This window comes from Muntiacus reevesi, chromosome 5 (genome assembly GCF_963930625.1).
Source record: "Muntiacus reevesi chromosome 5, mMunRee1.1, whole genome shotgun sequence".
In the NCBI taxonomy this organism is placed as follows: Eukaryota; Metazoa; Chordata; class Mammalia; order Artiodactyla; family Cervidae; genus Muntiacus; species Muntiacus reevesi.
In genome coordinates, this window is record NC_089253.1 from 80,535,442 (window position 1) to 80,552,598 (window position 17,157).

Sequence of the window (17,157 nt, forward strand, 5' to 3'; positions counted from 1 at the left end):
AAAATCAAGATTTCCAGGAAATAAATGGAAGTATCAGTTGCCTCTTACATAAGGACTTGACATGGACATCAACACTGGTGGATGGAACAGCCGGTTTCCTTGATAATGGCAGATAAGGATCAAAACTGGAGGAATTAAATACAGGCACCAGGGAGTAGTATGTAAAGCCAACTGTGACTCTGAGTCAAGGATAGATTCCATCAGCACTCCCATCAACTTTCTACCTTTCACCATAATTCTACAAGATAAATAAGACATTATTCTTAGTCAGAGAATAAGGACACTGGTTCTTATTCATAAATATGCTCTAATTTTACCAGGATACAGGTCTAAGAAAGCTGGCCTTATCAACTTGCTCTTAAAGTGCCCCAAACTAAAGTTGTCAACTTTGCAAATAAAGTCCCATCTCAGTTTTCTTATTTCTGTGGCCAACACAACTTTTTCTTCATGTTCAAGCTCAGAAGCTTAATATTATTTAGCATACCTTCAGATGCAAGTAACAGAAATGCCACCTGATACTAAACAGGAAGGAAATGTACCGGCTTAAATAATGAACCACTTTAGAATTGGTTAATGCAGCATCTCAATGGCATCATCAGCTAGTGTTTTCTCTCGGACTCTCAGCCCTTCTGTTCAGTGGTTGCATACTAAGGAAGTTTCCCCTAATACTCATAGGCTGTTTGCCAGTAGCATTTGGGGTGCATGCTACTTTGATCACATCCAGTTGGAAATAGCAAAGGTTGCTTCTAAAAGACCCCCTGGAAACTTTCCCCAAAGTTTTTAACACATCTGTCGTTTCATTGACCGCATGGGTTCAGGAGTAGATCACCTGCTTATTTCTGAACCAATCCCTGGCAAAGGTTATGAGGTTACCCTTACACCAGTCTTACCCATCCTGAAGCTTGAATGTGGGGATAATTTTCCCTTAAGGCACATGAGCTGTATCAGGGACGAGCAGATACCTGGGAATGTTGGAGTTCTTTTAGGAGGGAGGAATAGGAAATGGGTTTTGGAAGACAGTCAAGAATGTCTACTTTATTTGAAATTTTTGTGTACATTGCCTACTTCTGTTGTGCTTTTTTTTCCCCATTGAATCATAACTGAACTATTTCTGGTTTCAACCTTTCTGCAGATTAATTTGTACAATAAATCTAAGCTGTCCTTTAATATCTTTGCTTAACAAAGACTTTATGTGAAGATTTTATATTTTCGCACAGATTTTATGTCAGAGTTTGTAGCTGTATCTCACTTTGCTTAGCCTTGTATCCCACTACAGTTGTTTAGTGCTCTCCGAGTGCATTCCCGCAAAATTAGACTAACTCCTGCCTTCTCTTCTCCCATAGGAGTATATACACATAAATCCAGTAGTATAAAATTCTAAAGGATATGTCTGTGTATGTGTATTGTAACACTTTTATTTAGTATTTTGCGTGTATCCCTTATCTGAACTGCACATTTCTTACTTCAAGGATTACGTGTTATATTATCATGTGTACTAGAGCCACCTAGGAGAAAGAGAGAGAGGGAGGGAGAAAAGGGGGAAAGAAGAGAGAGAAGAGTGAGGAAAAAAATGTACTAATTATTAGGGAGTTAAATGAAACACAGCAGAATTTAATGTTCCCAGATCCTGAAAATAATTGTGATGGTGAGTTTATCTAGCCGTTAAAGATCTTGTACCCAAAACAACTTCTGAAATCTGAAATAAATATCTTGTGGAACACAGTGAAGTATAATTGTAGTTTTTGCACTGGAGACAAAACTATGATTTATTAACAGTAGATAATACTTCAGTGCTGCTTACTTTACCCAGACAGTCTTCTGAGTGCCCCATGCATATTTAATCATTTAATCCTCATAGCTGTACCTGAAAGTAGTTACTATTATCATACCCATTTTATAGTTACGGAAGTGACAGCACAGTGATGTGAGTTTATTCACGAGGTCACTCAGCTAGAAAAAGTGTAGCTGGGATTCTAACCCAGGTGGCCTGACTTAGAGTCCATGCTGTTACCCACAGTTAACATTTCCAGCAGTCATTACATACCCACCCACACACACACACAACCATTCCAAAAGAATATACTTTGTAGAGTATAAAGACTAAAACAAACACCCCAAAAACAAATTGACATAAAAATCAGTTCCTCATGCCTCAGCATAATAAAATGAATTTCAATCTGTGAAGTGTCCAGTAGTAATTTCATCTATGTGAATGGAACTAAATTCTTAAATGATTACCAGCTTGTGTAGCCTCTCTCATTGAGTATCTTTTCTGCCAGATGACAAAAGCTGCTTCATAATCATGGGATTATTTTTGAGTTAGAAGGAATTTAGTGATTTACATCTTCTGTTAAGAAGCTTAAAGCACTCTGTCAGATTCAGCTGATTAAAAGCTTTAATGAGAGTCTCATTTACTTTCATATATTAGCATCAGGACGTGATTGTTTCAGATTCATCATTTGTAGTTTTTTAAACTACTATAGGATGAGGGAAACAGTTTACAAGTCTGATGTAATTTATGATGCCAGCACGTATTGTAGAATGAAGTTTGAAAATGTATATTAAATGCTATTTCATTTGGTCATTGTGAAATTAAGTTTTTTTTTAAGTGTTTAAAATTGTGAAATATAAATGATTAGTTTATTTGTGCTCTAAGCAGTCTTTTCTGGTAAAAACAAAGTGATTTGCTTCTTCATTACCAGTTTTTAGAATGTAAAATCTTAGTTGTTGTCCTTTACTTGCTAAGTTGTTTCTGACTCTCTGTGACCCCATGGACTACAGCACGCCAGACTCCCCTGTCCTTCATTGTCTCCCGGAGTTTGCTCAAACTCATGTCCACTGAGTCAATGATGCCTTTCAACCATCTCATCTTCTGTCACCCCCTTCTCCTCCTGCCCTCAATCTTTCCCAGCATTAGGGTCTTTCTTTTCCAGTGAGTTCGCTGTCTGCATCAGTTGGCCAAAGTATTGGAGTTTCAGCTTCAACATCAGTCCTTCCAATGAATATTCAAGATTGATTTTCTTTAAAATTGCCTAGTTTGATCTCTTTACTGTCCAAGGGAGTCTTCTTTAGCACCCCAAAATCTTAGTACTTATTTTGAAAGGTGAGCATTCCAGAAAGGATACTAGAGTATCTACTCCCTAGTAACTTACATCCCTTTCTGTGGGTCCATGTGTATCCAGAATCTCCTACCGATTTACCTTAAAGTCCCCAAAACCCTGGAAGCAAATAGTAGAGCAGTGAAGTTCTCCTGAAGTAGTGTGAATATTTTGAGTCCTATTAAAGGAGAACTTGTTCTCAATTTAATTCAGATGTGTTCTTCAACCTGCTAACATGATTTAAACCTTTTTAAAGTTACAATTAAAGGCCTCTAAGTGTTGCATACATTTTGAAAAGGTTGCATACAACTGTAAAGAGTAGATTTTTGGCTCTTTTACACTGATTTTTTAATCTAATTGAACTAAATTTAAAAACTTTAGAGTTGTAATTCCTTTTTAGTAAAAGGAGTGTCCCAGTCTTTGTAATTTGAAGTACTTGAACGTACTAGGTTGGATGGATATCTTAAGTAGAATTCGCCTTCATAATTACAGTCTTTGTAAGCATCTTGAAATAGCTTAATATTTCATGTAATTTAGTACAGAAGAAGGAAGGGAACATTTTTTTTCTAGATTATGTATATCATGAGATTCCCTGGAAAGTGACACATCATAAAATGCCTTAAGAACTTAAGGGTATTGCTCTTCTGGTTTAGATAACCATAATTGATTCTAGCATGATCGTTTATTAAATACTCTTAGTCGAGATTAATAATTAAGTTTTAGTATGAATAGAAATTATTCTAATAATATTTTATTCATGCCAGTGTTTTATTATTAATCTCATTAAGAGTATTTAGGGCTCCCCTTGTGGCTGAAACGGTTAAGAACCTGCCAGCAGTGCAGAAGACCCAGGCTCAATCTCTGGGTCGGGAGGGTCTCCTGGAGAAAGGAATGGCTACCCACTCCAGTATTCTTGAATGGAGAATTCCATGGGTGGAGGAGCCTGGAGGGCTACAGTACGTGGGGGTCGCAAAGAGTCAGACATGACTGAGTTTACTTTAGTATAAATAAAACAGGTTTTGAAGAGAAATGAATGTTAAATTAATAAATTTCAGAATGATTGTTACCAGTACTGAGAGAGGAAAGCTGTTTTATTTTTCTGTATTAATTTAGAAGACTCTTAATAATTTCTCTAGTGGGCCTACAATCCCAAGTATAACGTTTCTGCTCTTGATTGTTTTTTTACTTATCTCGACCAGTTGACTCGCTTTCTTAGTGCAGTATATCTGACCTTAATCCTTGCTTTTACATATCCTCCAGATTTGTCACAAGTAATCTGAGCAAATAGTCAAAGAAAAGGTTCTCAATAAGGGACTTTCCTCCTGGTAAAGATAAGAGGGTATAGGTATTGTCATATCTGTCTTGGGTCTTTTAGAGTTAGATGTTTGGTTTTAGTTTCTTGTTTCCCTAGTTAGCTGTGTTGGAGAGTTGGGGGAGAAAGAGTAAGAGAAACATTTATTTGTATGCCTACTTTGTTCCAGATTTCTTCTGGGTGACTTATGCTATCTCAGTTAATACATATACCTCACTGAATCTTCACAGCAATCTTATGAGTGGGTATTATTTTCTCATTTTACAATGAGACAAATGAGAATTAAGAACTGATAGAGATGAGACTTACCTGATTTCAAATCTTCCTTCTGCTTTCTGCTAAACCAGGCTATTTGGCTATAATCATCAGATCATGAATGCTCTCTTTCTACTCTGTTGTGCTACTTGACATTGTTAGATAACTGATTACTGGATAGATTGGGTGTTAACGTATAGAAGTCTCAGATTCTAATCTTTAAAGGAAAGTCAGTTTTGAAGTAGGAATAACTTCAGAAATAATAATCTTAAAAATAGTTACGTGCAATTGGTGACCTCTGCTTTTTAATGTGTTATAAAGTGAAAGCATGTTAAAAGTGTGTCAGAAATAACTGTGAAGTTTTGCTTCTCAAGGGAGGAAAATTGAGAACATATTCATTTGAATCAGTAGTGACAAGTAGATGATAAATGCTATGCCCCTGGGCCAGCTTGTTGTAGTTATTGCTCCATAGTTCAGTCACATCATTTATTTGAGTATTCAGGTAGTGGTAGTAGGAAGCTGCCACTTTTTGTCCTCAGAGTTACTCTGTTGTTACCTGTAAGGATATGGAAAGCAAAATGAATGAATGAGGACAGGTAGATAGGAAGGATAGTTCTATATGAAATTGATCAGGCACAGTACATTATTAAATTAGTAAATAAACCAGTGTATGAAAAAAAATCAGTGATTTTATCAATATATATAGAGCAGCCAATGCATTTTACTCATGGTAATTTTAAGGTACAGGCCTTCAAAGTAAACATTCAAGTGGACATTTTAATAATAAGGAAAAAATAAATGAACTCTTTAATAAAGAAGTTTTTGAAACATTACTTAGGTTATTAAGAATCTTGTGTATCCTCTTCTAGGTAGTGTGTAGAATTACTGCTTTGATAGTATAGAGTTTTTCTGATACACTTTTTTTATTTTCAGTGGTGAGGAAAAACTAAGTAGATTTGACAAGGATAATTTTTCTGTTAAAAATTGTTTTTGTTATATATTCTGTTTACTGTTTGTGTAATATTCACTTTTTTTTTTGGAAGTGGAACTTGATGTCTTTAATGCTCTGTGCCCTCCTCCAGGGGGTTTTCACAACCCAGGGATCAAACCCAGGTCTCCCACATTGCAGCTGGATTCTTCACCGTGTGAGTCACCAGGAAAGCCCCTAAATACTGGAGTGGGTAGCTATCCCTTCTCCAGGGGATCTTCCCAACCCAGGAAGATTCAAACCAGGTTCGCCTGCATTGCAGGTGAATTCTTTGCCTTCCTCGTTGGTTGTGTTTTACATTGGAGATAATTCTTAATTTGGAACTTCCCAGAAGGTGCTAGTAGTGAAGAACCCGCCTGCCAGTGCAGGAGACATAAGAGACGTGAGTTTGATTCCTGTGTCGGGAAGATCCCCTAGAGAAGGGAATAGCAACCCTCTCTAGTATTCTTGCCTGGAGAATCCCATGGGGAGGAGCCTGGTGGGCTCTAGTTCTTGGATCACAAACAGTCAGACATGACTGAAGCGACTTAGCGCGCACACTGCCTTGTGCCACACATTGAACTGTAGAGACGTTGCCGTGACATTCTTGTATAATCTAAAAGCAGACAGTTTTATGACTGTTTCATATTCAGAGTATTGCTAAGAAACTGATTATAGCACCAGAAGACTTCCATCAGTATTTAATATTTGGAAAATGTTTCAAGAGACCAAATACTTCACTTAATTAGAAAATTATTATAAACAACCTTGTCCCTTGTGTACTCTTTCCTAATAAATTATCTGTAAATGATTTTTCTATCAGTGTGTTTTTAAAAGGAATGCTTTTTTGAGCTTTAGGGAAATAGTTTTTATTTGAATTCACTCTTTACCATCTTGAAAATAGTTCTTTTGCTTCCTGAAAACCAAAGCAGTTTAATCTTAAATTTTTTTTTGCATTTGTAATATCTGATAACAGATTTAATTAAAACATTTCAGTTATCATTTTCATTTATATGCCTTCACATATTTTATATAGAGATGCATTTATTTTCATACCTTCTTATTTGTCTCTGAAGCAACAGGGGAGTAGTGTTCCAGAGTTACTTGCTTATGCCAACTCTTGTTGGTGATCTGAGATTTAAAATTCAGCTTTCCTCTAAGGATTTTTGACAGTTGGGCATATTCTGCTGTATAGAAATATACATGAATTTTCTTTTGGAATTAATTGGCTGGCAACTGAATTTTCTATTTTTACCTTACTTGTTTCACACTGCTGCTTGGATTGCATTTTACAAGCAAACCACATGTCTTATCTTTACTCATTCTTTTCTTTATAAAATGTTATCTGTCTTCTTGTAATGATCACACATTAGTAATATTATTTTTCTCATTCTAAAAGTAATGTCTCTGAATTGTGATTGTGAAGAATGGTAAGTAAAATCATCCTGTCCAGAATGCTGCTCATGTATTAACCTCATGTTTCTTTCTTCATTTGAACACTCGTTCTCCTTTAGAAATGTACTTGTTTTTGCAATATTTCATCCTCCTTACTTGATAAGGAAATTCATATTATTTTTAACCTCTGTAGATATGTACATTGAACATACATCTCCATCTACATTTGATTTCATTTCTTTTGTACTTTTGATAATTTCTGGATCCACGTTGGAAACAATATAGACCTAATCATGCAAAATCCCATCTCTTAACTACTTTGCTATCCTTTGCCACTGCTGCTTATCTTGCATCTCCTATTGGTAATGGGAATGCCATGTTTATAATCGAAATTATTTCTCTTTTATGACATTTGTCATTCTTTTTCATCTAAGCAGCGATCTGCCTTCCGATTCCCATGGAGTAATGGAAGTGGCCATTACTGTACTCCTTCAAGTTCTAGAAGCTCCCAAATATTTTGAATTTTCTCTTATTTTTCTTATTAGGGTGCAGCGTAGATGCCAAGCAAGTTGAAGAACAATCTGCAGCTGCAAATGAAGAAGTACTTTTTCCTTTCTGTAGAGAACCAAGTTATTTTGAAATCCCTACAAAAGAATTTCAGCAACCATCACAAATAACAGAGAGCACTATTCATGAAATCCCAACAAAAGACACACCAAGTTCTCATACAACAGGTGCAGGGCATGCTTCATTTACCATTGAATTTGATGACAGTACCCCAGGGAAAGTAACTATTAGAGATCATGTGACAAAATTTACTTCTGATCAGCGCCACAAGTCAAAGAAGTCTTCTCCTGGAACTCAAGACCTGCCAGGGATTCAAACTGGAATGATGGCACCCGAAAACAAAGTAGCTGACTGGCTAGCACAGAACAACCCTCCTCAGATGGTATGGGAAAGGACAGAAGAGGATTCCAAAAGTATTAAAAGTGATGTTCCAGTTTACTTGAAAAGGTTGAAAGGTAACTTTTCAGAACTTCCTTTTATATGGTTAAGTTCAGTCTTCACAGTTACCAAACTATGATTAGAAAAATAATTATATGATATAAAGCTTCTACTTCTGCTTTTTTGAAGGTTTATATTTGATCTTAAAGTTCAAAAGCCAGCCATTCTGACCGTATCCAACTTACTCAATCAAAACAGTCTGCCATCATTTTCTTGCCAAAACCAAATTGGTTTTGTAAATTTATATGTATGCCATTAAATATGTTTCTTTTTCCTGTGGAAATATTCATTCATTTCACCAGTGGAATTCCTTAGAAGGCAGTTCTCATCATTTTCCTAATTTAAGGAAAATATATGTTTAATTCTGTTCTCAACTGTGTGCTTCCTGTAAAATGTCAATATGTAGATTTTGAACATTTTAAGTTACTGAATTATGGGCTTATAGTTCTACTTTGGCAATATAGTCACATTGTTGGTAGAGTGTTTCAGACTGTTCTCAAGATACTCATATCATGAAACAAATTTTATTGAGTGATACTAGGAATTAATTGAATTAAGAATTTTTTCACTAGTGAAAATTGCAGTTAAAGGTTTCTTTTTGAAATAATTATTAAATATGTTTTATTAAAAATACTTGACCAAAGTTAGTTAAAATACATCAAAGTATCAACTAATCATTTTCCCCTTATTGGTTTTGCTAGTTAAATTTTAATTTAGAATTTGCTGAATACAGATTTATGTTACTATATCTTGATTTTATTTGACAAACTTACTATAAGGGAAATGATTACATGTTAATCTGATCATTCTGTTACCATACAAAAAGTTGAAGAGCTTTAAAAGAATACTTGTTGAGGTCAGGGATTGTTTATTACTTACCTTATATCTCTAGCCCTTTCCTGGGACTTGAGTATGTGATAGGTACTCAGTAGTTTGAATAATCAATGAATGACTTCATTATCATTGACAAAACCGACCCTGGTTTAACCTGTACTTTATGGTTTGGGATTCTATTCACCTAATTGAAAAAATACCTATTTCCTGTTTGCTTCTAAGGCATTTCGAGATAGTGAGATGGTATGATTACCTAATTCTTTGCCAGGGCCTATTAACATATTTAATTATAATCATAAGCAGTTACCTGGCATACAAACTTTTGACATGTAATTGTTGTTTTTACTCCTACTAAGATAATAACATATATAATTGAGACCTATCCATGTATTGAGATATATAATAGGTTAAAGCTTACGTATAAAAGCTACCCATTTGTTAACTGATAATTTTTTATGCATTGGATAAAATAAGACTAATATCCTAGAATAATGTAAAAAGTAGTGTAAACTTTGAAAATTTAGAAATAATATGTTCTTTAGACCACCCTTAATAAATGTACACAAATGAGCTACAAGATAAACCACCATTAAAAAATACCTTTATGGAACTTTCCTGACATTCCAGTGGTTCAGACTCTGCTTCCATTGCAGGAGGTACAGGTTTCACCCCTAGTTGGGGAACTAAGATCCTCCATGACATGTGGTATGGCCAAAAAAAAGAGAAAAACCTTTATTACACCCTTTTATTGTAGCTGTAATTTTACTTATAATGACGGTTTTCTGTTTTAGCTGTTATTTTGATTCCCGTTAGAGGCATTAATGTTCACATTCAGACTGTATTCATATATTATGTTAGATTTTTTAAATCCTTGCCAGAAATTATACAAATTATTATTATCCCTCAGAGTTCATTTATAGGTAGATACATTCTAGTATGTTGCTATTGCATAGAACCCTACTTTTAAATTTGCCTTCAGGACATTTTACAAACCATCTCAGAAAATGTCTTTGTGAATATGCCTCATTTTTGATCCAAGATTTATCCATTTTATTTTTTCAGATTTATTTACAAATGACATTTTACTTTCCCCCAAAGTTAGACCTGCCATCGTTAGATGAAGCTTTTCCACAATTTAAGAGATCAAAAGTATATACCTAGACTCTAAATTAATATAAGTATAGCAAATAGAAACTATTTTACAATAATTAGACATTCAGCAACTGCTTAGATCAGTCAAAAACTTGAAAGTAGGCAAAACAAAACAACCTTGCTCCTGCAAGAGTGAAATGCACGTGCTTTGGGACAGTGAAGATAATGATGTTCACAAAGCCCATATACTTTTACCCTTTAGGAGAGTTGAAGCTTCTTTTGGCCACAGCTACTGATTAGTTACAGTCAATCTATCCTAAAAAATACTAGAAGAACTTCAACATATTAGTGCATGATTAATGATGGACAAAACAGAAAAAAATCTTAATAGTTCCTAATGATTTTTTTGTTAAATAACAAAAATTACAGTTCTGAGCAGATGTGTTATCTTGTATAACACTGGGAAATGAAAAAGAAGAATAATTTTCTACAAAGAAAATGGCTAATCTATAACCCTTTAACCTATAACTTAAAAGATACTGAAAAGCCCTGACACCAGATAAGCACCAAATTTTTATACGTTGTTACAAGAATTAGCATATAAGTATGTCATAACATATGTAACTATGTTATAACATATAACTTGTTACAAGAAATAACATATAACTAACACTGACTCTATGGACATGAGTTTGAGTAAGTTCCAGGAGTTGGTGATGGACAGGGAAGCCTGTCATGCTGCAATCCATGGGGGTGCAAAGAGTCAGGCACAACTGAGTGACAGGACTGAACTGAACAAAAACTAGAGTCTGTAAAGATGATGTTTTCATATTGTATATGTGTGTAATGTGGGTTATCTGGTCCCACAACACATGAAATATGGGAGTTTAGTTATTTACAGCTCTTAAAAACTGGATTCCTTTTCAGTATATCCAGTGTAGTATGAAATAGGTTTTACAATGTCCTATTTTTCACGAGTTTTATATTTGAACTAGTGGTTTTGTTTGCTTCTGCATTCCATCTCCCTATCCTTTATCCCTAGATTAATTACCAGGACAGGAATTCCATTAATTAAACTAAACACTGTTTTATTTTATTTTTTTTTCTTTTCGTATTACATTTTCAGTAGTTGCTAATTTGAAGGAAGATTTTCAGATTTAGTTCTGGAAATATTGAAATACACCTGGTTGACTAGATTCATTTAAGCTTTCTTTTCTAAAGAGCTATCTTTTAAGCCCTCATTTGTGACTCAGTCTAAAACACACATAGAATAACTCAACTTTCCATTAAATTCATGCTGTAAGAATATAATAATTGTCATTTGATTATTTCCTCCAGTGTACTTGTTTACATGATAAGAATTCTGAATCAGTGAAAAATCAAGTAGTTTTCATAAAGTTTCACACTTAATCCTTAACAGAGCTATGAAGAGTAACAAAAAGCCTTTGTTAGGAAGCTGATGCTTTCAAAATTCAACTGCAGTATTCTATCTTGACTCTATATGCTTAATGGAGAAAACATATTTTTATCTCACTATATTTAGCAACATGCCATTTGTCTGGTAGGTTTATATAGGATTTCATAGTCTATGCTTTTTCCACGCTAGACCTTTTAGCATGCTTTATTTAACTCATTGAAGCCACCAGAGTTTAAATGAGCACACATACAAAATTGCAAAAATTATCATAGCTAGAAAGATGTTTGTAAAGAATTGTACAGTAATTGGTGGAAACTGCAAATTTGCATTTTTATATATTAAAAAGGAAAGGAATGCTGTACTTTTGGAAGTTTTGAACATCACTGAAATTAACGATTCATCACACTCTTTTTTATAGCATTTGCATTCTCTTTTCCTTTGTAATGATAAGCATTTTGGTGGGATCACACTTTTTTCTGTCTTTTCCTTTCTAATGCTATATATAAATTTTTGATTGTTTAAATAACATATAAAGTTTAAAGGCAGGATTAATATTTAATGTTACAAACACAGACTATCACAGATGTTGTAGCACTGCTTATCTTTTAAGGCACTGATGAACTATTATAAAGTTAAAATTTGAAGAAAGAAAAGTAATCCTATTCAAGTGTTTATAAAGGACTCATTGTTGGTTGATGAAATTTGAATGTAAGCATTGCAATTGAGGGAAGTTTGCAGAGCCTGTTACTGAAAAGAACATATGACTTTGAATTGAAAGGGGGGAGGGGCAGAACAAGCAGCACTTTTGTATATGCTTTGATTTTCTACATAGGATTTTTTTCCCTTCTCTATTATGTGGTTTCTTTTCTGTGTCCAGGAAACAAACATGATGATGGTACACAAAGCGACTCAGAAAATGCTGGGGCTCACAGGCGTTGTAGCAAGCGTGCAACTCTTGAGGAACACTTAAGGCGCCACCATTCAGAACAGAAAAAACTACAGAAGGCCCAGGCTACTGAAAAGCATCAAGACCAAGCTGTTGTAAGTCAAACTGCTTTTATGATTGCATTCTTTGATGAAGACAATCCCAGAAAAAGAAGGTCATATTCTTTCACTCAGAGTACGGGAATCTTGTGTCAGGAAACTACTTATTCAGCACCACATACAAAACTTGAAAAAGCAAAATCTCCAACAGCAGATGCCAAAGTGGTTTCTTTGTCTTTACAGACTAGCTCTGCGCACCACAGAGGGGGGCATGGTGTTCCACATGGGAAATTGTTAAAACAGAAATCAGAGGAGCCATCGGTGTCAATTCCCTTCCTACAAACTGCATTATTAAGAAGTTCAGGGAGTCTTGGGCACAGACCAAGCCAGGAGATGGATAAAATGTTAAAAAATCAAGCTACTTCCGCTGCTTCTGAAAAGGATAATGATGATGACCAAAGTGACAAGGGTACTTATACCATTGAGTTAGAGAATCCCAACAGTGAGGAAGTGGAAGCAAGAAAAATGATTGACAAGGTAAATAATTGGTACTAGTTTTCTCGTGGTGTATTTAACTGTTGGAAATTATTAGAGGATATAAAATGTTTTCATGTAGTTAGTATATTAAAACTTTAGGATTTTATTAGGGAACTAGAAACCTAACAATAAGACCAAAATACTTTCTGATTTTGTTCTGCTCATATTCTGAATTTGCCTGAGTTTCATATGTAAAGTTCTGTACATATAAGCTGTTTGGACCTTTTAAAGTTGTAATAATTTAAGATTGACTTTTTAAATGCCATATCTTGACCATGCTCACTTTGCATTTAAAAACTAAAAATCAAAGAAAACCTGATTGCTCTTGACTCCATTAATATAAACATGAGCCTCAGTTGAAAATAGTTAAACACAGGTTTCCTGCCTATTAATTTTATTTTGGGAGCAGATGAAAATACATGTTTTAATCCATTTTATTCTTTCTCCTTAGTTTCTTCTCTTATTTTCTATTCACTGCTGTCTGTGGTGATAGAAAAGAAATGTGTAAAAGCCAAATCAGTGTGTTTATGATACTCTGAGTTTAACCAAGGGTATACCTAGTCATGATGATTATTTACATTACAGATTTTATTTTTGTTTTTGATTAATATGTATAATGATTGTTGTATGGTTTAAAAAGTAGTTTTGCACCCAGTAATGGAAGATTGACTTTAGAATCTGCTGTGTATTTTACCCCTGGAAGATAGAAACATAAATTTGACTAAGCATTAAGCTCTTGTTTCAGTTCTCATTACTTAGCATGTGAGCAGCATTAACATCACTAGAGAGCCTGTTAGAAATACAAAATCTGCAGTCCATCTTAAACATAGTGAAAAGGAATCTGCTTTAAAAGTAGGGCTCATATGCATATTAACGTTTGAGATACACTAGTTCAGATGATGAGCTTACACAGTGATCTTTTAGAGAGTAGACAAGGTAACCCTTTGGGAAGCAGGAAAATTATTAGGACTTATATTTACTTTTAATTTCATAGTTTTTATTTCTATTTAAGAGGGTGTTCTATAGTGTATACAGTCTATTACTACATTGGTGTGTGTATATATATATATAAAATTTTTAACATCCATTTATTGAGAAAATGCTCAAAATTTTTCAGTGTTAGGGTATAGAGCTTCAGACTTTTGGAAACCCAGTAGTTTAGGAAATAGATGTTATGGTAGTTGTTAATGAGAGAAATAAATAAAAAAAGAGAAATAAAGAAGTTTTTAAAAATTAACAAACAGATAAAGTAATATTTCTAATAATAGTAAAGGAAAGCTAAGAACACAGTCGTAGCAATAGAAAATGACTCAGTCATTTCTAATTATTTTCAACACTGGGAATCAATAATGACAGTACTTTCAGATTAAAGTTTATAATTTTTCCTCTGGTTATGGAGAACAAGTATATTGCTATTTAAGATACTGTCAAGTAGAAAATAAAAGGATAGGTTTTGAAAAGAAGAAAGCTAATAAGTTTTAAAATTCAGATTAATATTTTATTCTAGTGTAGTTTTGTTTGATTTATATATATTTCATTTATAGTTTATTGATGTTTCTCTATTCAAAGATCTTTCAGTGGGAGATTATATTGTAGTAGTTTAAAAACATGAACACTCATAGGCAGACAGATCTGTACTAGATGTACCAGATATAAGTACACTGAATGAACACTAGATTGCAAAAAGAATTCAATAAAATATATAAGAGGCTTATTATTAAAATGCTATCTTATGATAAAAGGTCTATAAATGTTAGCTATGTTATTAACCTTATGAGGAGTTTCCATGTATGAATCTCTACACTAGGTTTTGATAAATCCTAAAAAGTTCCTCAGCATTGAAAAGGTCAAATCTGAAACTCAAATGGAAGTTAAAGTACAAGGAAATAGCCTGGCCACAACAACAGAAAGTCAAGAAGGAAGTCATTGTTGGCAGTTGAGACTCTTGAAAAGTAAACTGCTGGATGAAGAGAAGGACAACAAAACCTGGTGTATACCTGCTGTCCATAATAAGCATCCTTTTTTTCATTTTCAAAAAGAGTCCCAATTTCACTGACAAATTATATGGTCACACTATGGATAAAGAAAACCAAGAATCTAAAGCAGGATTCATTTAAAGGAATAATGTCAGAATGTGACTGAGTAGATAATTCAGTCATTCTTAGTTTGTATAAAGCAGAAAACAAAGCTAAGGCCATAATTGTAGGGAAAAGCAGGGGTCACTACATTATGTTGTGAATGCCAAAGAAAAGGAACTGAGATTCTACTGGCTGTGGTTAAAGCTAGAGGTCAGATTCAGGCTAACTCAAGTCAGGCTCTGGGGAAACAAATGTCTGAAGAAAATGAAGTAACCTGTGAGCATTAAGAAAACAAAGACCCAAAATAGAATCAGGGCGTAAGAAGGACTTTGGGAGGATGGGAGGAGATTCAAACATCATATCAAGTTGCTCGGGTAAGCTTTATCATCCATTTTCTCCCTTTTAGAGTGTGTGGGATGGAAGTGGGGACCACCAGCTGTTGTCCATCTGAATGTAATTGTTATTTGGGTCTGAAAACTTCAATGTGGTCTCTTTCCTTTTTTACTCCCTCATTTGAGAGCTGGTTTATTTCATTAATTTTTTTCTCAACCTTTATTCAGCATCTGCCATGTGCCCAGCTTTGTGTTAGGAGACAGATTGAAATGGAAAAGACAGAGTTCTTCCCCTCAAGAACTAAGTATATGGAGGCATGGAAACATACAAGTGAAAACATATGCATTAAAAGTAGTATGGTGGATGCTTTGATAAGCAGACTGTTCAGGCAAGGGTACGAATAGCTTCCATGAGGAGATCTCAGGTTTTCCTCAGAGAAGTCTTTAGCTGTCCAATTTAAGGAAACACCCTTCCCCTCCTCCATGCTGTCAGATCAGCTTGTTTCATTTTAATCATAAGCTTTATCACCATTTGATAGTTCCTATTTATTTGTTTGCCTCTCTGCTCCCCTATAATACACACACAAACACACACATGTGCACATTTGCAAGAATATAAACTCCATGACTGCAGGAGCCTAGTGCCTGGCATATAAAATGTCCTCAGTAAATACTGAATTTAATGCCAACCGAGCTCATTTTGAAGCATACGGGATTAATCCCATAGTGGGCATAGTCAAGGAGAGGTTTTCAAAAATTTGGAGCAATCTTTTCAAAAGCCCAGGAGGGTAGAGGCCTTGTTCAGAGGACCACACTTACTTTCAGAGAGATGAGATTGGACTAGACATTGACAGCCCCTCCATATCATATTAAGGACTTTAGTGTTTTTTTTTTAATGCTGAATGCCGTTGTGAATCATTGAACACTTTTAAATCTGGCAGTGACATGCAAATCACTGTCATAAGTGTGAAGAATGGATTGAAAGTTGGAAAGGCTGGAAGCAGAGAAGGCGATTAAAAAGCTACTGACATGTCCAGTAGTCAGTTGAATATAAATGTCTGGATCTTAGGTAAGAGATCTGGGCTAAAATAACATTTTTGGAATTACAAGAGGGTGGCTGTGAATGCAAAATACAGATGAGATCACCTGGAAAGAGTATAAAAAAGTGAAAAGAGGCAAAGTACGAAATTCTTAGCAATACCAGTATAGGTGGACAAAGGAATAAGAGTGAATAAAGGAGGGTCAAACATAGGAGTAAGAGAAAACCAAAAGAACAATAGCACCTTGGAATCAAAGACAGAATAATAAAAGTGAGTCAGCAGGAGTTTCATATGATACACTGACGTTAAATATGATAAGCACTAGAATGCCTTTTCAGTTTTTCCCCAAAGTACATTGTATTTCTGCATCTAGAGATGATAAGCAGAACATATACTTGCCTTGCAACTCAGGAGAAGTTGCATACTGTTAAAGTAGGATCTCTTTAAAGAGATGATCGAGCTATAACACCATTATCTTTTTCTGTGTCAGTTATACTGTTATGTGATTCAAAGGCACTGAGGTCTCTCTGCCCCAACCTCCAAGTAACGGGATTACAGCATTTTGGTTTGTACGTCTGTGTTGTGTGTTTGTCAGTAGATAAAACTTACTGTATGCTTTGTCCCCAAATTTACTTTTTATAATATTAACGCAAATGTCTGTTATTTATAAAGAACTCTTAAGTTTTACATCTAAGCTTACATGGAGATGTGCTATAATAAGAAAGTGCTGATAACTGCCTGGATTAAAGGTAATTATCTTCCACTGCAATGATAGCCTCCCCTAGACCTCCCTCCTTTGACTTTCCTGTAA

General features: G+C 34.7%; 1 protein-coding gene across 15 annotated transcripts in view; it reads left to right on the forward strand.

Annotated features, from left to right (window-relative positions):
• Positions 1-17,157, forward strand: part of CEP170 (centrosomal protein 170) — a 132,979-nt gene that overhangs the window by 68,348 nt on the left and 47,474 nt on the right. For 9 of the 15 annotated variants that reach the window (XM_065935630.1, XM_065935632.1, XM_065935624.1 and 6 more), the window contains exons 8-9: positions 7,573-8,049; positions 12,253-12,896. In XM_065935630.1, the coding sequence (XP_065791702.1) occupies positions 7,573-8,049; positions 12,253-12,896 (1,121 nt within the window). The remainder of the gene's footprint in view (positions 1-7,572; positions 8,050-12,252; positions 12,897-17,157) is intronic. The other 6 variants (XM_065935638.1, XM_065935636.1, XM_065935637.1 and 3 more) reach the window with 2 other exon arrangements.